The sequence below is a fragment of the Plectropomus leopardus genome, chromosome 16 (assembly GCF_026936395.1).
Source record: "Plectropomus leopardus strain MGB_pleo_1.0 chromosome 16, ASM2693639v1, whole genome shotgun sequence".
In the NCBI taxonomy this organism is placed as follows: Eukaryota; Metazoa; Chordata; class Actinopteri; order Perciformes; family Serranidae; genus Plectropomus; species Plectropomus leopardus.
Window position 1 is genome coordinate 11,965,344 of NC_142191.1, and position 23,368 is coordinate 11,988,711.

Consider the following 23,368-nt stretch of genomic DNA (forward strand, 5'->3'; position numbering starts at 1 on the left):
TCTAAATGTATTTTATACAGGAAAAAAGAGATGGGGTAAGAATTACAATTCTGCAATAATTGAAAAGGTCCTTAATAAATGATCACAAAAATTCTTTCTATTTAAAAAACAGCAAGCACTACCAATAAGGACCTGAGCGGACATCATTCCTTAATTTATTTATTCACTCCTTAACATTACTGTGATTCTATGTCTTAAAAATGTCGGCTTCCCCTGCAGGGATGCACTGCAGGTGTTTTCATGTGTGGACTTAAAATTAACCCCACCTGTGGGCCTTCTTTGTGATATAGCCAAATGCACGCGCTGAAGACAAGTGTCTGGCCCGAAATATCTGCGTGGCAATAAAAAATGCAATAAACGTATTGCTGTCCTGATCTTAACTACACTTATTTTAGTGAAAAATCTTAATTACTTAAACAGTTTGCCAGTTAATCTCTGTAGGTGATATTGGTGCTAGATTGAGAGTGCTTAAAGCATATGACAAATTTTATGTTTCTAGAGTTATGCATTATTGCAGCCACTTAAGGAATTGTTAATATGTTATATTTCTTAAAGGGAGTATGGCATGTATTTTCCACCAGGAGCAGGATGGGAAATAATGTCAAAAAGAATCTAGTTGTAGTTGGCAAATAGTGACCGTGCAAGATTCCAAATGTTTTCAAAATTTAATACTGTCCAACTAAAAACTCACAGTCTTCAGATGTGAGTTTGTAGTTTTATTTTATGAGTTTTGTAGTTTACAGTAGGCAATGTGTTTTTATGCTGCACCACAGTTGTTTGTCTTCTGTTTGAGCATCTCCCTGAACCTACGATGGGAGAAGAAGCTCCATCTTGACCTAAAGGTTGCTGGAAAACTTTTCTCACTGAATCTTTAGTTCAGAGGTCAGGGTTAATTGATCGTAACAGACCAGATGGCCCTAACTTATTCCACGACAGTCTTTTTTCCAGCAAGCCTGTTCAGATTATACACGCACATGGTGGCTCATACTGGGCGACGAGAAAAGCACGTGGCTGTTTTCTTTTGGTAAACAGAGCAACTGAAAGCCTCCTTGTTGTCACACTCAACTTATTCAATTATGTCTTCATAAAGGACGGGAGACAAAAACAAGCAATTAGCAGATGGAGGAGGCCGAGACATTAAGAGTTCCTGAATGAGTTCTATTGATGTGCAAAAATGTCATGCTTAGATTACTGTGGCAACCACAGGAGAGGAAAATGGGGCAGGAGAGAGAGGAAAGCACAACAAATTAGAAGTGACAATAAGACAGAGGAAGAATAGCAGCCTGGCCCCGTTACTCACAAGACAGTGTAAACTGGGGAGGAAGTGACGGTTTGTAAGGAATGTCCTCAGATGTAATAGACAGTACATAATGAGGTAAAATTAGATTTTAAAGACATCTTCTGACTTTAATAAAATGTTTAAGTGTCTCTTGTGCTGGATGTTAAACATGCATTGTAAAAACACAAATATTTTAAATTCTCTTGTTTCCAACTAAACTGAAATATTAACCTTTGAAACGACTCACAATAGTTTTAAAAGGCACTGTAGTTTTTGGCAAACATTACCAAAACAGGAATGAATAACGCATTTTCTGGGGATTATTTTCAGCTGTGGATAGTTAAACATTTGGTGCTTGACTGAGTATTTATAGCAGCAGGATGGTTAATGTGGGATTAACTTAAAATAAAGTAGAGTGGTCTTGCTGATTGCAATATACAACAGGTCACATAGTGCACTGATGTGGCTCACTGAAGGTTTTTTTTTTTAAATAGTTTTTTGGACAAAAATGGAGGTCTCGGGCACAAAGGAATTATGTGTTACTTCTGCATTTTTTAACCTGGACCCTATCTTTCTGTGATTCTATGTCTAAATGACAAATTTGAAGAACAATTTTTGAAAGTGGTCCAATATTAAACAAGAGCATTGAAGCCAGCAGCTGTGAAACAGGCTGCAATATAACGACTCAGGGCATTTGGCAACATTAACATATGCCCGCTAAAAGTGTGTTTGTTTTTGCTTCTAATTATCCAAAAATTGTTGTCCCTATTAGTCACTGTAGCCACTTTCAAACATGAAATGCAAACCTGAAATTATCTTAACATTTTAAGTGGGTGAGAATGCTTCTGACAGATAATCTGCTGTTGTGTGCAACATTCTTAAAAGGGAAACTTCATACAACGTCCCGACCTGATTCTCCAGAACGTGTGAAATTCATGTGAGAGAACCTTCTCATGTGAGATCTTTAAATCAACAACTAAAACTAATTTACTAAAACATAAATTCAATGTTTCTTTTTAAGTCAAGCCAATAACTCTGGTCTGAATTTCCTCGACAAGAAACAGCAGAATAAAATCTTACCACCAACTCGGAGAACATGCCATCCAGCTCATCATATCCGGGCATCGGCAGTGCCGGCTCCATGGCCTGCAGGGCAAAGTCCTCCCTGAGCCTGTAGGTGATCTCCGGGTGATCGTTGCTGTTAAAACAGCAGAAGATGAAGGAGAGGCCACCACGGCCGCCGCCACCGCCACGTTTCCGAGGAGCCATGGCTGTCCGATGTGTCCGGCTTGTCAGGTAGGGAGGGTGTGAGGCTCCTTCAGGGCCTCGTTACGGCCTCCTCCACCTCAGAGTTTGGCCTCCGTCAGAGAGTACTGTGGACACAGAGAAGGGACACGATGAGTTCTCAACACATATCGGGTCTCACGGAAATAAGTTGGTGCTTTTTAAACTAGCATTTAAAAAAAACAATAACAAACGTAGAGTTTTCTCAGAGATAGGCAAACAATAGAAATTAAAACAGTCCCTAAATACTAATACTAAATACAAATATGAATTCTTTCTGCGTTCTTCTTCCAATTAAATCCGAAGCGCCACACAAACACTCTAGGGAGAAACCGGCTTGGACGTATTGACATTTGTAGAACTGTTACTTATTAGCAACTTTGTGACACAAAATCTATCAAGGCTACGAGTTTTCCACACTTCCAACCTCACCCTCTGCCCCTGCTAATGGTTAATGATGCTGGGTCATAATTTTTGAAGGAAAAGCACAATGCAGTGTATCAGCGAGGGCGGGCACAGAAAGATTTCATTATATCGTTTCCACAATAGGGCCCCGTGAGAGTGTGATGTTTGAAATGGAGACTATAATTTGCCAGGATTAGTGTATTCAGGCCTTTTCATCTCCCCTCTCTTCCTATTCAGCATCAGCTTTCCTCTAATGACCTAACGAGTCATAATTAGAGGGGTGTGTTTACAATGACCGTGTTGAGAGGTGTGTGAGGTCTTTTGTGGTCATCATGGGTAAAGCGCAAAAACAGGCTGTCTCGTGAACCCTGAGACAAGTCATTATATGGTGTGCAAGTCACCCTGCATGTTGTTCATGACAGGTGAAATGTACGACATGTGGATTCAGTGTCAAACTCAAACATACAACGCCTCAGTCATCCTGATAACCATCAGCACCAGACTTTCCCTTCCCGGCTCTCCGTAGACATGATCACACACTTGGTTTCGTCTCCAGCAGCTGCATTTTCACCAGTAATGTAGGAATGTGTGTAATCCTGTTGCCCCATCTGCCCTGCCTCTATATCATAGATAAAAATACATCGAGATGAGCAGTCATAAATGGGCAGCATTGACGAGGAGGGTTGAGCACATTACAGAAAACATTTGTTCTGCCAAGTGAAGATGCACTATGTCCAAAAACATCTTCAGGGAATTTTTGGGCTGGTTCTAAGAGCAGGGGAATCAAGAGATGGCAATGATGGTGCATCTGTTGTTCCAACACTTTGATCCAGTCTAAATAAGGTCAACGGAGGTCCTAAAAAAAGTAGGACGCTCACAAATGACCAGCAGTTGCCCCGACATGTCCAAATCTGTTTGTTCCGAAAATCTGTTTGTTTTCTGAAAATTAGACTACAGCCCTGTTTTGATTAGTTACAGCCTAATAAAAGATTAAATACTAATCTTTGTGAAACATAATTTTGCTAACAGACGAGCACTATTATGTCTGTATCCTACATTTGTAGTTGTTTTTTTTTTTCAAATTGATAAACAACTTCTTATAGCTTCAACTATTGGATGGTTTGATAGTTTGGGCGATCCATTCACTTTAATGTAGTGCCATCATCTGTCAGAATTTCCAGTTGTCCAGTTCTAACATTTCTATCAGCCACAGCCGGACCTTGTTTTTAGTGCTGAATAGCAAATGTGAACATTGCAAACAAAAACTTTATACCTGCTAAACATCTGCATGTTAGCACTGTCGTTGTGAACATGTTGCAGTGCTAGCTTTAGGGTTTAACTCAAAACATTGTAGAGCCAAACTGCAGCCTAAAAGAGCTGCTAGCATGGACAAAGATATGTATTATTATTTTTGCACTTCATAGACTTTGGAATATGTTTTGGATTTTATCTATTCATGTATTTAATTTTTCATAATTATTAGAATTTTAATTTGTGTCCAATGCTTAAGATGGAGTATTCTTGATATTCACAACCAAGACCAACTGTGTATGTAGTGATGATGACTGGTGGGTTTGGCGGGGGGTATTTGTTTGTATGTATTTGTTTTGAATTGTAAAAGCAATAAAAACTGTTGATCAAAAAAAAAAAAAGAACAGCTAGCATGTCTGTAGACTGTTTTGCTGTGTCTTTAATCTAGTTTTTTTGTACGTACACTCACTATTTTGAATGCACAAGTGTCTTCACACTAATAAGCATGGAAAGATTCAGTGCACAATGAGTACACAGATAATGTACACATAGCATTAAAAAATTTAGTTTGGAATACTGGACACTTCTCGCCCTCAAAGGTCACCAAGCTGGCTGTGTACCGGAAGAGTAGGGATCACCAAACTTGAACAGGCAAACAAGTCAGCAGATATTTTGGCAGGCCACAATCATGTTCAAATGTTGACAAAAGTTCTCTGCTCAGTTGCAGTTTGCCATTAAAAAGAAGAAAAAGTGGTAAAATGTTGCAATTGTCATTTCCAGTAAGTACACAACAGCCTTGTTTGACATGAGACAGCACTGCTATGTAAAAATGCACATTACACAACTACATAGTGTACTTCTTGGAAGTGTACTAATGGGGATATTTGAATCAAAACACAGCATTAGTCTTGTTAATGTTACAGAACTTGTGTCTTATCTGCAGAGGGTATGCTGACCTGAGATCAGATGAACTGTACGTGAAGCAATTGAATCTCTGGTTATTCAATCATTAAGAGTGGGAGTCTACTGTGTTACTTAGGTTAAAAATTACATTTTGAGATAGAACAGACCTCAACTCTCACTCCTGAAAACATAAACATTTGAGACAAACTACTGATTCACACAAACATACTTAAGGGAGGAGACGGCTGCAGTGTGTGCTCTCAGACCAGCTGGCTCAACTCCAGAAAGCAATAATGGAATAAAAGTGCAGAATAAAGTGCACAAGAGACGTGGTGTCCAAATATCCACGAGGACACCGTCGTCAGCATGTCACAAAAACAGCCCTTCAGTCTCCCTCCCTGCTGCGCAGAGCTGTGTGAGGCCAAGTATCATAACCACAGAGGCTGCGCTGACCTGCAGGAATTTCTGGATGTCTTTTCTTGGTGACCGGCAGCCCGCTGAACATAACCACATTCATCTGACCTTTCCCAGTGTTTTCCTACAAGTTGGAGGTTTTGCCCAGACAGAATGCATCATTTGCAGTGCGATGCAGTCCAAATTTAACCTGGTCAGGTCACAGACTTCACTGTAATCGAAGGTTGCGGATCGCTGTGCTCAGTGGGCTGAGGCGACAGGCGACAGCTAAAGTTATCTAAAGGGAAAGTGAGGACATTTCCTGTGGCAACTTTGTAAGTAGAGTCAATAAGTAGTCCACTTTGCGGTCTACCTAAATAAAGCTTGATGCCATCACTGTCCCATTTTAGTCACTTTTCTGGTTCATCTGCATTTCCTCTATCCTGCAGCTGTACTTTTCAAATTTGGAACAGCCGCTTAAGCTGTCAGAGACTTTTTCCAACCACCCAAAAGCCTTGAAATCTCTCATATTATTTTCATCCTAAAATATTTTTTAATCTTTATTTAACCCATGAGCAAAATAGCTTGATTTCTTCAACTTCACAAGAAATTGCCCAATGAGCAACTTATCAAGAAATGACCCCAAATTAGCAAAATATTACTTAAAAAATACAAGAAAATATCCTGAAATCTGGAATAACAAAAACAATGAAAAAACAAAGAAATTAACATTAAAAAAAGTGCTAAAAACAATATGAAATAATTTTGAATAGATACTTGGAAGTTAAAAATTACATTTTTTTTCTGAATATTTTCCCATTTATGAATATTAATTTTCAACAAAAAAACAAACAAGGAAACTAATTCTTAGGTCATTTTCTTATCTTTTTCCCCCAATTTCTTGCAATTTGCACTTTATCCCTTTCCAAGTTGCTCTTTGTCTGTTTCCCAAGTATTTGAAAAAAAAAACCAAACCAATATTCCTAAGTGGTGAATGCCACACAAGAAAACTGATGACAATCCAGGTTTTAAAAGGTTAAGATATGTTTTCTTTAACATGCAGTTGCCAACAACAAAACAAATCCCACAAAGAAATATAATCAAAACACTATAAAGCACAAAGATAAAACACAGTTTAACAATCTAATATTTTGTTCCAAAGTAAACTGTGTTGATAATGATTTGCCGCAATGGCCACTTAATCAGACACACTAGACATTTATCCAAATTACAACCTGTGTCTTTTGGTGGCCAACACACTAGTAATAACCAGGCAAACTGTCAAACAAAACTAACAATAGCCAACTTTATTCCATCACTTGAATATCCACTCTTTTCTAAATAAAGACAGCAAACACCTACGGAGCGTATAGTGTACACAGAAAAGGTGCCTGAGGCCAAAAGGCCACACGTGGGATAAAGTACACAGCAGCCCACCCTCACTAACACACTGAATAGTGTATTTATTTTGACACATCCTTGACTTTTCCAAATAGACTACCAGAGACCTCGGCAGCAGCAGCTGCTCGGCTTCACGCTCACCATCTATTCTAGCATGAAGGGAAGAAGCATTTCAAAGCCCTCTTTTACCATATTAGTCCACAAAACCGCCCATCTTTTCCATTAGCTAAAGCGAGCTGTAAACTTTGCACAAAGCCATGAGCCAGAGTGGGACAGCGCTGGTCCCCATCCAGCTGCAGGAACCTGCGGATGTGCCACAGCTCAGCCATGTGTGGAGGGCACAGAACGAGGAGGAGTTTAAAGAGGATCTCTTATGTCCATTTTTAGGTTCATACTTGTATTTGGGGTTTCTACTAGTACACATTTGTGTGCTTTGATGCTCTAAAAACACTTTGTTTTCATCACACTGTCTGTGGTGGAACACCGGTATTTATACTCTGTCTGAAATAGTCCATTTTAAGGCCTGTCCCTTTAAGCACTTCTGAAAAAGCTTAGTCTGATCTAACTAGTCAGTGTTTCCGGGTCTTCCTCGTTCAGTCAGGCTCCAGGGAAGTGCGCTGGGCTCTGAAGCTAATTTTCTTAGAGGTCAAACAATGGAATTACAATATTCAGGTCCGTAACGTGATGCTAATGGGCCCAAAAAAAGACGTCACCTTCCATTAGGAAAGAGACATCTGAAAATTAGTAGTTACATTTTTGTAAGCATCACAACATCCTCCAAGTGATTTGGGATTACGTCTATTCGATAACATTTCGAAAGTTAAGATCATTTTATCTACATTCAGTCTAGTAGAGGAATAAACCGGAATTTACCTGCTCGGCTTATTAAAGTCTGTAGTGTGCTTGCTCTATGGGCCCAAGGATGCGGAAGATCTGGTTAATTTCACATCTGGAAAGTTGAACTTTTTGACTTTATGTATCACTGTGCAACTTTCATAAACATGAACAGGACCCCATTTCAAACTCTGTATGTAAATCTCTTTATATATCCATGGTCTACGTTCATGGAGTCTATGCACCATCATTGTAGCCAGGAATGACTGTAATGGAGTGCAGTAGCACTTTCTGTCACCAATAAAAGCTTCTAAACACAATCAGATATGTTCCAGCAGGAATATGATCCCAAATCTTAAAAATGAACAATCAGGAGCCAATATTACATGTTTCCCTGACATTAGCATATAGATTCGTGTAGCAGTGCTTGTTATGTGAACCCTTGCAATAGAGTGCCTGGAGAGGATGACCATATACAGAGCAGACTGAAACCTGAGGCTTTTTCTCACAAGGATTACTTACACATAAGTTTATCTCATAATTTGAAACTTTGGCCAAATTTATATGAATGACTGGCATCACAACATTATATATCTGACAAAAAATGAGGAATAGCAAAATAGGTTACTTTACCTGCTAACAGTATGCCCATGCAGGAGGAAGCGTGCATCTACTCATGGATAAGAGGCTTGTGATTGTGTCAGCATGATATGTAAACATTAATGGCATCTTCCTCTGCTGAACTGAAACTTAAGCTAGTTTAGTGTTGCTAGGTAGACGCACGCTTCCTTCTGCACGGTGATTCAATCGGCAGGTGTCGTTTTGCAGAAAGAAAATAGTTCTTGGATTATCTTGAGTTACTGGATGATAATTTCTGTAAAAAGACAATTGTTGAGTTTTTCAAATGTATATTTCCGGTGCTTTAAACACCACAAGCTGAGTTCTATTATACTGGAGAGAAGGTAGACATCTCTACGGCCACTATCTCCAACACTCTGCAACTAACACCAAAACAATCTATATTGTTAATTAACTCCAAAGATGAGAGGAAAAATATGTGTTTGGGACATAACCGTTAAGGTTTGAACATGCAGACTGTGACACTGTTTAGACTTTGTGTTTGTGCTGTAATTGTTAACCTGTGAGACCCGACATCAGCCCCCGGAGGTTGTCTGTCAGACGGTCAAGGTTCCCAACATAACAGAGGCCTGTTAGAACAAGAGGACATTCCTGTCATAGCCAGGTGAGCTTTGTGACCCTGAACAACACCATTACAACAACACCTCCCACTGTCACCTGCTCCAACTGAGAAGAAACACTTCAAATCTCAAAACAAGCACTCGGTTAAACTGACCCGTAGCTGTCCGAGCAGCAGAATTAATGGTTATTTCCAGGATTTATCATTGTAGTAGGCATGTTTGAAATGTTAACAGTCTGCAAGTTGATGATAATGCCATGAAACAGCTGCACTTTCCGTATAATTAAGAAGAATGCTTTTTATTCAGACCTAAATCAACTCTTGAACTGTACTGAAGAAACATGACTTTAGTAGGCTGTTGGTTACATCACGAGGCAGATTCTTCTTGTACTCCTTCATTCATACACATCCAATAATTAAAGCCGCCCACTCATATCCACACAAACACTCCACTCTTTGTCTGTGGGAGATTTCTATCCTTGGATAGCCTTCTTGTTTTCGTGACCATGTGGTTTGGCGGGTGATCTGGCCTGAGTCCAGACTGTAAAAAGAATCCCAGTGTTTGTAAAGTGAGTGTGAGCCCGCGCATCGTGTCCGCCCAAGACCTCTGAGCTGAACCTGCACAAGTGTCAGGTCCGCTGGAGAAAAGGCAGAAGCAGAGAGGAGCATCTTAAGCTAAACACAGAGACGCTCACGTTACCAAACATGTGCAAAGAGGAATGAAGAGCAGAGAGTAAGAATTTAAAGATGATCTGACAGTTTTCAACCAGGTGTCTTCACTCTTCTTCTTTTCTCTGATTTTTTCTGTCCATTTTACGCCTCTCTCCAGCCTCCTCCACTCTCAAACTTACTTCAAAATCTTTTATTTTCTGAATGGCATCAATGTTGACAGTAAACTCAAAATAATGTAAGTTTGATTTCTCTTGTCCTACTTGGGCTGCTACTACGAAAGTCAATCTAACAGTGCCACAGTATTTCTATATGGTACATAGGCCAATCACAAGAAATAATTCTGTTGGACAATATATTGTCCATGAAATAATGCCGATAAACAAATTATTGGCATTTCTTATAACTAAATTTTATTCAACAACTTGCATATACAATGACACAGTAATATATTATTGTCATTTTGAGATTATTTATGCCAATAATGACAATAATACAATCACATAATATTGCTCCCTTTAAAAGAGCATTGAACTTCTAAGTCTTAAGAATATTGATACATTGGAATTAAATATGAAAACAAATATTTTACATATTTCTATAAGTAATTCACACCTGTTAATATGTATAATAATGTATATACAACATATCTGTATATTTTTAGGAGTGGCCCAAAACTTCTCAGTTTATGACATAATATAAAATTTGGCCAATAAAAAATAAATAAAAAAAATAAATAACCTGAATGATGCCTTTTGAGACTAACAGACAAGCTTAGCACAGTCTGGGAATGCTACCATGACCGCCATTATCCAGCTGCTGTGCTGCAGCTGGCTACCAAAGGTACAAAGCCTTATTTGCCCCAAAATTGAGTGATCTTACTGAGTAAAATCTGTGATGCTGGCATGCAAACACTAAGACTCAGATAATAACAGCAAGTCAGAGTTTTGAATACTGCCAAACATAAAGGGAAATCTGCAAAATTGTGCAATCAAAAAAGTCAGTCTCTACATCAAATCAAACTTAATCAAAACATGCAATCTAATAGTCTGAAATAACAGCTGTCATAAATGGGTGACTGTGTATAATCTATAAATACAAAAGGTTAACTTAAAGCTGGTGCTAATAAGCCAAACTGCGCCTGACTTGGAGCAGGAATCCGACCTTGGAGAGAGAACACAGTGGACAGTAGTGTATTGAAAGCAGATGTGTGAAATACCTTCTCCTGCACCAGCTGGCATCTATCAGCAGTTTCTGGCACTGCGATGTACTTTTAATTTCTGATATCTACAGCTGCTATGGCTGCCTGCATCATCAGCCACACCGATGCTAGTTGGGACACGACACAGCAAAGAAAAACTATGTTTCTAATTGAGCCAAGTAAAGCCAAAAGGAAACCTTGAGTGCAAATGTGAGTATTAAAGCAGTAATGAAAATCAATAATTTTTGCAGGAGGGTTGCTTCACCTTGAGTTGTTTTGAAAACAGATAAATCTCTCTTGGGCTTAGGTGCTATAATAGGAAATAACTACCTTTTTGATATGTCCTTGAGTGAGACACAACACAGCTCAGGGATATTGTTCTGTCTGACCCTGACCTTCGACCTCTTTGTGGAAATTAAAATGAAATTTGTCACAGACAGAGTCAATACAGTATCATGTTACTATTATCATCATCCTTGCATTATGCCATTCCTCTAGGTAGAGTAGCAGTGATCAGTCAACTATTCGATTAGTTGACAGATATAAAAAAATAATTTCCAACTTCTCTGGTATTTTCATAATTATTGAAGTATTTTTTTTATCCAAAAAAAGAGACTTGAATATGAATAATACTTCAGACTTAAATATGGAGACAACACAGAAGACAACACAAATTAATTCATGCTTTTAATCATCCGGTCACATCAACAGCTGTATAAAACCCAAATAATTTCATGTCTTATTTTGGGTTTAGCTGTAAAATAAATAAATAAATGTAAGTGCTGTTTGCGCAGCTGCAGTATAGCTGCAGCTGCTGTGTTATAGGCAGACCAGAAAAGCATTTGGTGCGTGGAAGTTTAATCTTCTTTTCTGATTTAGGATTTGGGATGGATCAGACTTGCAATTTGATGATCATCTCACCACAGTATTTTAAATGCAAAGACATTATTACATTAGTACATTTCTGCAAACCATGGATACGTTAAATTTATATGTTTCATATGTATCATATCAACGTTTCGAAAGTGACGTAGTTCTGATTGCACGTATACGAGCTGAGTTTATCTTGGTGGAGGAGATAGTCGATGGCATGAGAGCTAGGCGGACCGCTGCCTGGCATTAGACCACTGTTTGAGACCAACAAACAAAGAAAATGATTTATGTGCCACCATAAACACGAGGTTTTGGGCAAGACATCGGCATCATTTCCATTGTTGATATTACCACCAAGAGTTTTCTTTTAGCTAGACATCATTGCATTTCCAGCAGCAAAAGTGCAAGGAATGTCGATTTTTAGCAAGAAATCTGTGTCATTTCCAGGGGACAATTTTGTTACCAAGAGCAGCTGTGTTTTTGAGTTGTTTTTTTTTTTTTTTTTTGCATGACATTGGGGTCATTTCTCGTCGATGCCATTTGCAGTGGAGGTTGTACCACCAACAGCAGTGATTTATTTTTGCAAGACATCAGCATCATTTCCAGTTGCAATTGTGCCACCAAACCAGATATTTTAGAGCCAAAACATGATCCTTTCCTTATCGTAACCGTAAGTGTTTTTTGTGCTGCTTTCAGGTGCCTTTTACAAATATTTAAATCTTTGAATCCTGAGTAAACTGGTTAAATTTCTTTCAAAAATATGGAAAAAAAGGCAAAGAGCAACTTGGTAAGAAATGTTCCACAAATAATAAACAAGTAATATGTAGATTTATAAAAAAAAAAAAAAAAAAAATTAAAGCTAGGAAAAAGTGTCATGAGAAACAAGAAAAAGGTGAGGGCTAACACTATATAATTATCAAAATTACTCATTACATTCCATCACATTTTTCTATTTCTTTTATTTATTTATTTTGTTTGCTAATTTCAGGTAATTTCTTCTTTTGTTGCTCTTTGCCTTCTCCCCATGATTTTGACAGAAATCAAGCAATCAACCATTTGCTTAAATTTCAAAGGGTTAACTACAAGTGTTGTTGAAATGTTACATTTCATAAGTAGTTACAGTTGCATAAGTAGTGCCGTTTCATACTGTGCCAATTCATTGCATCACACTGTTTCTCATACTGACAAAATAAAAGTGATATTTAATTAAATAAAGAGCCAGTGGAGACAGTTCATTGTTTTGAGATTACAGTGTGCTTCACTCAAGAGGTTTATGGACTTTGGGAAAACCCCACAACTGTTGTGAGCTACATTTGGTAATTTATTTTGGATCAATTTGGACAGCTGCAAACAAAAGGCTCAGGAGTCACACAGCGAAGGCTGCTGGTAGTCCTTTCAGCTCTGAGCTGCCCTGCTGAAAATCAATCAGCAACCCAGTGTTTAGATACAGAGCGCTTTGCTTAACCTGTGAAACTCAACACGGTGTTGTCTCAACCACAAAATGCTCAATAGTAACAGCAGTCAAAAGCAATAAAACAATCTCCATTTCATGAAGATTTTTCACAAGGGAAAAAAACTCAACTCAACATTAGTAGCTGCTAAATGGAGGTAAACTGACCCATGTTATTTCTGGAAACCAGCAGCTATTTGGCAGTTAACTTCATGTTGAGCATGATGTTTCACATTGTCTAATTTTCTCTGGTTTAGCAATGTACCAACAGCGTGGTGCCCACTTGTCTTGCACAGCTGGATAGCATACATAACGCTCTTTCTGCTTAGCAGCACCCCAGTACATAATGAGTAAACACACACAGGCTTGGATACACATCAGAAAATAACTGGGCCATGACAGAAATGCTGACTGGCAGGTTAACAGGAGATTAAAATCAATCAGTCATACACCAGAGAGCCATCAAAACTGTCCTCTGTGTGAAAACAGCAGTGTTACAGTAGCAGAGCTGTTCAGCCCCAATGCCTGTGTGCTCATATGCATTTACATTACAGGACTGTGCATATAGGTATGACAAAGGCACTGCCTCTGGAGCTATAATGTCACATGGCTGAGGGAGTAGTGCTTAAGTGGCTCTCAGATTACAGGATTAACATACAGAGCGAGCAGAGAAAGGGAAAACAGCACAGAGACACACAAAGGAAGCATTTCTTCCCCCAGCTGATACATTTTACACCAAAAGTCTCTTGTCTACATGGCGACGGGTTCAAAAAGTTCACATCTTGTAGGACTTTGAAGTTGTGACAACAGACTGTGACAAAGTTACTGTGAGCTCTGACTGTTGTGCAAATCATTTATCTGATGGAATGTAATATGAGTCCTTTGGTGTGGTAGTTTTTCCAGTTTTCATGTCTGTTTCGCATCGATATGTTTTTTAATTTTGAATGACTGGGCATCACTACAGTGTTTTTACTGCAGTATTACTGTTTGTGAAATTAAAAAAAACTATAAATAAGAGCAAAAGAGCTTCAATGAGATATACCTAAACTTCTTCATTACATCTGAAGTCACTTTGGATGCTTTTTAGTGCTGAGACAACTATTTAAAGAGTTGATTAATCATTCAAGTCGTTTAACTATGAAAAAGTAAAACATTCTGGTTACAGGTTCTCAAAAATTTGCAGATTTTAAATTAAACCCCTCTTGGTTTTGTTCATGTTAGTGGCACAAAACAAACTGGCTGTGTACTGTTGTAGGTCAGTATCACAACTGTACAGGGCCCAAAATACTGCATGCATGGTATTGCAAGAAAGTATTGAGCTGTCCACATAATTCTCAGCTTTACATGCAGCAGTGCTCGTAACCTGATACACATACTATGTTATGCAGGGTTGCAAACTCTATTGCTTTAAATGTGAAACATAGCATTTAACAGTTCTCACATGCTTTTACATCACACCTCCATTTTCCCACACAATGAAAAACAACTTAATAACTGATTACATCCCAACTCGAAAAGAGGACACTGAAGCCTTGTTTATACTCGCGCTGACAGCACAGAGACAGACAGGACCAAGCAGGACAGGTCAAGCAAGCTGCCATTTGGATTTCGATGCATATCTACTCATGCTTTACAGTACACAGACCACCAACGACTTGGTGTACAGCAATAATGGAGGCTAGTACACATCAAACAATTCAATGGGTCACTTCACAAGGACTGTACCTAAAGAAAATACTATAGGATTCACTTTAATATTCATTAAAATGTAAATGGCTGACGTTTTCTCCCTCTCTCTTCCACTTTCACGCTTAATTCTGTCCTGTCTAATGAAGGCAAAAATTCCCAAAAAAAAGAAATCTTAAAAAAAAAAAAAACGTGCCAAGAAAGTGTCAGCATAGGAAGAACTTTTACCTCTTTTCATTTATTCATTGTTTATGTAAATTTTCACTTAACTTGTTGCTCTGAACATGCTATATATGATATTCAACATTTCAGTTTTGATTAAACTTTTGTTTTTTTGTTGGAGCTTGTTATATTCCAAATTCTAAACATTGACAGAAAGATTTTAATTTTAATTGTAAATGCATATCTGTTCCAAATATCGGTTATCTGTCTCATGAACTACTAATAATCGGTATCAGTATCGGTCCTGAAAAACCAATATCGTTACTAAATTCTTTTCTGTGCTCTGTTACCAACACATGGATGCGGCAGCATCTGTTCTAACTGGAAACTCTATTATCTATGTCACACAGAGGCAATCTAACTGTTCTCCACATCCTTCCTCATTAAACACAATTGTAATCATCACGTTTTATCCAGAGACACTGTCGCAGTGATGACTCAGATAAGCTAAAACTTCTGGCTTCTGCATCTTTAGCCACGCCGGTTTTCAACAGTTTATGTCAATAATCTGATCAAAAATAATCACCAAACAGGAACAGAAGATTAAGGCTGAGATCAGTGCAAACCTCGCTGTGTTTATTCCTCCTGCCGAGGCCACAGCATTACTTCATGGACACTGGGTTGTGCAAACCCTGTGCTGATGAACAAATGTTTGTCAGTTTAGGTTGTTTTGTTGCCTGGGAGAGATTCAATCACTGGTGAATCTAATTTGTGGTACTCTCTGGCTTTTTACAAGTTTTTTCCTTAAGAGATGCCGCAATGATCTAAAAGCCCAGAGATGGTGCATTTACTGGCAGAGCCTCCACATGTTTGTTGTAACTTTAACAGTGTAATGAGCTGTTTGTTACAGTAGCACGTTTTGCACAGAACTTGAAACCATGTGTTTTATTCGTAGAGATAAAATGAACAAAACGAAAGTGAGTGCGTAAGGAGAATTCATTGTTATCCAATTGCCTATGGTGACAGATTAGATAGAAAAATTACTCATTTTTTTATAGGCGATTAGATTATACACGCCTTAAATACTTCAGTGATATTCCCCTTTAATTCTTCTATGAATGAATAATAGCACTGAGCAAAAAATGCACATATAGGACTAGGGAGTGTGCGGCTGAAATGTAGGGAGGACAGAGATTAAAAAGCAGGTTAAACACTGCTGCTCTTTTCACAGGCAAGGTTGTCAAACTCGTTCTGCAGACAGACTCTCCAACCCCCCACTCTTTTAACATGTTAGCATTCTTCCTCGGGTCAACCCCTCAAGTGGAGGTTAGACCCGGGGCAAAGAAGGAAACTTCTCAAACACGCAACGATATCCTTGCTGGTGTTTCAGCTTAGTCATCTGGGTTCACTTTGTTGGCTTTGATCCAAAACACTGAGAAAAGAACACTTTGGTTTAAAAATAGCACAAGAGCCGCCCATATCATGCCGCTTTATAATTGTGAAAAATCTGACTGAAAAGGGCAATGTTTAACACAAATCACGGACGCTTATACTGCAAAAACACTATTTCACAACAGTAGCTTAACGTTTATGATCTGTATTTGTCCTGCAGGTTAAGGTTTGGGTTATGAATTACAACGTTGTTTTCTCAGCTGTGCTAATTTGCAATTCTGATTTGTTCCGCTATGTTTTGGAGGTTAGGCATGTGCAGTTCTTAAAGAGTGTACTGTAATGTAATAAATCAAATAAACCAAAGAGAGTGAGCAGATAGTCGGAAAATACTCATATTATCATTTATCATACTATCATACTAATACTATCATTTAGACTGGAGAATCAGAAGGGGTTTTAACTGTCAGTTAGACTATTCCATGTCACATCTACCATGTTATAACCATGACAGCAAACTATGGTAGTCAGAGGGAGAAAATCCGACTGAGAGAGTATGAATATGCAGTTAAAGCAGATTCAACGAGAACAGCAATCCTCGAGTTGAGGTGCTTTCACCTGAGGAGGTACTTCTGCACTTGCCATTTGGTGAGTCTAAAGACTGTTGAGCAGCTCATGCAATTCGAAAGATAGCAATTACTACTTCATTTCAAAGGGACAGTTCACCCCAAAACCAAAAATACATTTTTTCCTTACCTGTAGCGCAGTTTATCAATCTAGATTGTGTTGGTTTGAGCTGCCAAGTTGCAGATATTGGCTGTAGAGTTGTCCACCTTTTCCCAAATACAGTAAAACTAGATGGCACTCGGCTTCAAAATGTTAAAAAAAAAAAAACGTTTTCTTTCTACCAACTTCTCTTTGGTTGATATCTCCAACACTTAAAAAATCACACTAAAACAATCTAAACTGATAAATAGCAAGGTAAGTAGAGAAATATATGTCTTTGATTCTGGGGTGATCTGTCCTTTTACACCTGACTACTATGTATTACCATTTAGAGTTTGTAAAAACTAACTAACATGCAAGAAGGGAACAGTTCACTTAAAGTCATGGATTAATGGTGGAAACTTAAAGCTTCTACCATTTCAAGTGGTGGTAGTACAAAAGCAAATTTAACCAAAACTACATCAAAAATTAGTTTTGTGCTAAAAATAATATTTAGTAAAAAACAAAAAAAGAGCTCAAATTTAGAACATGTTGATGAAGGGGATGCTTAGGCTCATCTGATAGGGCTTGACAAAAAGGTTGGATACCACTGAAGATCAATAACTCCCTGACTATTAGCTAAAAAGGAAGAGAGGAGAAGCACCATTATCGAATTAGTGTCATCTCGCTTACGTCTGTGCTTTTATCAACTACTAAAATACGAACCTTCAGATATGAGCTGTGGACTTTGAACGACTCATAAACAGCCATCACCATGATCTCCCAGTGCGTGGCAGAAGGATAAGTAAACATTATGATGTGCAGCACAGCTGGTCACAGTCTAATAATAGTCACAAATCTATTCCTGAGTAGTCAAACAGATCTCAGATCATCAATAATTGGGCGTCGGCTAGAGAGCATCCTAATCTCTTCTAGGATACCCTGAGCTGCAGCATGTCCTTTCAAAAAAAATCTCTACCTCTTCCTCAGTTGCTATGGTTACCAGAGCGGTGGGTGACCGGTGCAAGCTGGGTGGGTGGGTGATTTAATGTAAGCCCTTTCCACCGCACATTACCCTCCTTTTTAATCTGCTCTGGATGTTTATAGGGGGAGAAAATAGGATTGTCTCTCTAATTCAGCAGACAAAAACAAATAACACGTCCATTAAGGATTACAGGGGGGAAAATCTATCTCGCAGTCACTCGGCGGCACCGTGAAATCCTGCAGAGCTGCAACGATGAGCTGTCAGTCCTTTGTAATGCATCAGTCTGTGTGGTATTTACATGCAGAGGATTCGTAACCTCTCCAGGGTGGAACCTGAGCGGGGATGGGCAGCGACAGGAAATGAGCGGACCCCTCTCTGCTCAAGGTGACTTTCCTTTTCATTGACCTGATTATCACACACACTGGAAAAAAGTATGCCATCCTCTCTTCTCTCACACACTTGACACTGATAACGGGCTGCGTCCACCAAACCACAGATGAGAAGCTGGTGGGAGGTAGCACATATTTCTACCACCACCTCACCCTATCTCAACACCAGCCTTGTCATTATGGGGCATTCCCTGCATACACAGGACAACTCTCTCACCACCAAATCACCCCCGGGGCTCGGTCGGAGCACCCTGTCAACCTCCCCTCCCCCCGGTTACTAGGGCAACACCGTTTTTCCGCACCAACACCTCCTAATGAGACAGACATGACACAATCACCTACGTCTTGGGGAGGAATCCAGCCTGTATCCTGGGGAGTGATAACCCAGACTCCCCACGCAGAGATAGCCTCAGACTATCTGCTTGTCCACACACACACACACACACACATACACACATACACAGAGACACACACACACACACACATACACATTCCAATCAGCAGCCGGCTCCTGAACTCATTTGATTACAGGGTAGAATAGGCAGATTCATGCAGCTCGTCTTACCCTGTCCAGGAGTGGGCTCGCCTCTGTTGCATTCCCTTTATATCCTCTGCTCACTGCAGTATCCAGCTTTCTGCACTGTCGACAGAAACATGCAGCATTTCCTGCACAAGGTATGTAATCCACGCAGGTTCAAAGTCGTCCCTAATAAGCACCTTGAATCCCAGAGGCTGTCAAAATAAACCCAATAGGAAAATCCCAGTTAGATGGTTTCTCTTTTGGGGGGGGGGGGGCAAACAGGGGATAAGCTCGTCCTATAGCATGAGCCGCTGTTTGGGATCTTGCAAACAGCCAGCTGGCCGGCGAGAACTTCTCTTTGGGTATCCACTCCCTCCCTAACCTCCTTCTCTGCCTTTCTCTGCAGAATGCAGTGGGGGCAGAGGGGACAGGCACAGATGTTACTGGCTCCAGGCCACACCCCTTTTCAACACTCCCAGTCCTAATAGGATGCAGCCGAGTCGTGGCCGCCGCCCAGCTCACCCCCTCCCCCTCCACCCCCCTCCTCACGCTGGCTCTGGACAACTTGTTTAGGGTTTGTTTGGAGAGGGCTTGTTTGAAGAGCTGCAGGAGGGAAACGAAGCCAAGGTGTAAAACGTGTGTGGTGTAAATGTGGGTGTGGGAGGGAGAGAGATGGAAGCCAGTGAAAGTGAGAGGAGGCTACTGAAGAATTAAAATATAAATTAAGAAAGAAAACAGGAGTTTAGCTACTTCCATCCTCTACCTCATTCCTTTGAAACCTGAGCAAAAGACCCTGATTTCTTTCAAAAACAAAAACAAAGAAATTACCCAAAAACTTGCTAAAAATACAAAATACTGTAAATACAACAATTACCTGGGAATTAGTTAAAAAGGAAAGAAAAGGAAAAGTAAAAAATAACAAGGCAATCAAGACATGAAAAAGGTGCTTAAAATATAATAATTCTGTAACTAATTCTGATTATAAATATAGTTTTTTCTTCCCTGGCTTCTTCTTCTTACCCTAGACACTTTTCCCAAGCATCTTTTAAAAAGAATTTTCTAATTCCTTGCAGTATATGAAACATTTCTTACCATTGCCTTTCCCCCAGTGTTTTTGAAAGAAATTGCACCAATTTGTTCAGGTTTCAACGCTTTTTATGCTTGTGTAATATGTCTGAACACGGCCCCAGGAAACCAATGTCAGTCCAGGTTTCAAAGGGTTAAACACCTCCCATGTATGACAAAAACACATTCAGCTCATGCAACGTTAACTCTATGCATATTCCATCCAAACAGTCTGAAAATGATGAGACCACATCAACAAAAAGCATTTCACTCAAAATGTACAAATAATGCCTTTTGCTGCAAGATTTCACAAGAGAGAAGTTATATAATAATAAGTATTAGTCATTTTAGTGATGTCCCAAGAAGAAACTGTCTCAACAGCAAAACCCCATTATACTGCTTCTGGTTAAACTCATCTGAGTTTCAACAGACTTTCAGTTCTTCCTTTTCCAAGACATTATATAAAGATGGACAATGTGTCTTCTCTTCCTGCTGTTGTACAAAAACGAAACACCAAAATATCTGACATTCAGGCGTTGCCGTCTTGCACTGGTGACATAATTTGGAGCTCAAGTGTCACTTGTCAATTACAGCTTTCAGTCATCATGACTTCAACGTGCATTTTGTATTGAAAACTTGAACATACACCGGCATGACAGCAACCTTCCTTAATTTGGCTTTCACTTTTGGGGCGCTGCCATGTTATCCATCTTTATACAGTCTATTCCTACTGTCAACATTTGATGTTAAAATTTTAAAAAAATAGCAAAGAAAAAATGAGGGTCACCAGTCGTAGGTCTTACCAGCTGTTGCTAATAAACTTAAATTTGTGAGCGAGTACAAGGCAAAACAAAATTAAGCCTGGAAGTTGACTTGACATCAATAATCCATGCCTATCAACGTCATAGTTTTGAGTCTTGTAATCGTATTTGGATCAGACTGCTTGTGAAAAACTAGGTGGAATTTAAAAAGCTACAGCGTCTATTTCAATGTGTCAAATACATATTTAATCAAAATTTAGGCAAAGCAAATACCCATTATGAAAAGACTCAGGAACGGGACATCACTACTTTAAAAATGTTACGTAAAGTGTTGAGACTACATTAGACGAGTTGTTGATTCAACCCTCAGGGCCGTAGGCTACAACAACAAAACCAATTACTACTTTGGTCTTGTCAATACAGGAGGTGTAAATATCAGACATGTCCTCATCAGACAGCAGAAATCATCAACCTGAGTCAGGCCCTACAGGTTTCTGTGCAGGTGTTGACAGAATAAATGTGCCCTTTAAGTTGTTAACTTCTTTTTCTTCAAAAGTGAGTCAACCTTTACCGACAGTTATCACGGTAACAAGACGTCATGGAGCTTTTGTTGTATATTTTGTTGCATATCCAATCAGCATAAACAGGAGATGTGGAAGTAAGAGAATCAAATACTGTGTAACCAAGACTGTCACTGAGACTATGGATCTACATGTCTCGCCAAGAAAATTCTGGACTGGGACACTGCACTGCCAAAAGGAAGTCACAAATCAAACCTAAAAGCAAAATTCAGACTTTTTCCTGAACAGCTGTGAGTTAGCACTCAGTAGTAGAAATGTCTAAACCCTAAAACAGCACAAACCAAACACTTTCCTTTACCATTATGGTCGCTTTACATGATTTCAGGAAATTAAAACTTCAAAGTTTTTTAAACAACTGCCTCTCGCTGCCAACGTGTAAAGCTGCCTGCGGCTTTATGATTTCTGGAACACTTCCAAGCAGTCATATGTTGATGACGGCTGATACAATCTTCTAAAGTATTGCAACTTTCTACATTGATCTAAAGTCACCATATCTGAGACTACACTGTTTGATCCAAGAAACTGGATTTGTTTATCTCTACAGGTCTGCAGACATCAGTGGCGAGCCGCGCCGGTGCAGTCATGAGAGGATAACAGCGGAGGCTGTTGGGTCCTCCTGGGCAGCTGCCTCTGTAAAGAATGTCATGCAGCTGGAATAACACACAGGTCCTGTTCTCATGGAGGGCTTCTGTTCTGATAGGACAGATCATCCGTGTCAATAGAAGCCAGGACTGATGTTTTGGTGACCTCAAGGGCACCAGGTACATACAGCAGGAAATGTACGCAACACTGTGGATAATGACATTATCACAGACAGTGGCATTGTCGTGCCTTTCTGTGTTGTGTTGGAGGATTCACAGTGGGATGTTTTTTGCCTCTTTAGTTGATCATTCTGAGTTTTGTTTTCAGTAACTGAGAATGATCAAAGTCTCTCCTCCAAGTTATGAAGTAAAAGGTTACTGTGTCTCAGTGTGTCCACTGTAATGTCTAACACCCTGTTTCTGTCTGCAATGTGTTTGTAGCAATTTAAGATGCATATTTAACATGAGGACACTAGTGGAAATAAAAATGGGTTTTAACTCTAAATATTATTTTCAATTTGACACTCACCTAAAGGAGCTCTGTATAAATTCATAGGATTTAGCTGCATCTAACGGTGCCAGGGTTTCCCACTAATTCCATTATGTGTGATGGCGCGCAATGATAAAAACGTCTGCCACCACAAATTTTTTTTGGAGATGCACCGTTCATTAGGAGTGATGTTGACATAGCAATTGGTTATACAAATGTGCAGCACACACTTTGGGCACAGATGGAGCAGCAAAACTTTGAAAGTTAAAGTTCAGCGTTCCTACTTACAGGTGATTGTACACTTAAGAAAACACTCATTTATTATTCAATTTATTTACTTATTTTATCATATTCCATTACTGCCAGTATATCCCCATAAGTCCTACACACTGAACTGTTAAAGCAGGAGAAATTTAACATTAGTGACACAAATGCATGACAACCTCTTCATTCTGCTGCCATGTTGTGTCGTTTGCATCTTCATGTTTAAAGGAAGGAAGAAGCTGCAAAACATAGAACTCAAATAGAAACTCAAGCCTAAAAAAAAGGTGTTTCTGTGTGAACCTTTTCTCTCTTTGCTACATGTTTCAGTTAATTATTAAGCATGTAGGCACAGACAAAACTCAACTTTACCCCTTTCTTTCTGGTTTTCAACAGGCAACAATGTTTTTCTGCTGGTCATGTCAGTGTTGACCTAGTTAAACGGTCACAACAACAAGGCATAAAAACAGAATCCAAATCACCAGCAATCAATCCCAAGAGATGCAACTACTCTCTAAATATTGCCCCTGGGACACCATATTTGACACAGAAGAGTGAAATTAAAAGTTGCGAGCTGCTGAAGCTTGGAAATCAGTTTGCAATGCATCAACAGTGACACAAGGAAACACGTAAATCTGACTGGCTGCAGATT

General features: G+C 39.3%; 1 protein-coding gene across 3 annotated transcripts in view; it reads right to left on the reverse strand.

The window, feature by feature from the left end:
* daam1b (dishevelled associated activator of morphogenesis 1b) overlaps nucleotides 1-23,368 on the reverse strand; it is a 68,273-nt gene that overhangs the window by 28,344 nt on the left and 16,561 nt on the right. For 2 of the 3 annotated variants that reach the window (XM_042503328.2, XM_042503325.2), the window contains exon 2: nucleotides 2,360-2,652. In XM_042503328.2, the coding sequence (XP_042359262.1) occupies nucleotides 2,360-2,548 (189 nt within the window). In that variant the 5' untranslated portion in view covers nucleotides 2,549-2,652. Of the gene's footprint in view, nucleotides 1-2,359; nucleotides 2,653-19,022; nucleotides 19,190-23,368 lie in introns of all 3 variants that reach the window. The other variant, XM_042503327.2, reaches the window with a different exon arrangement.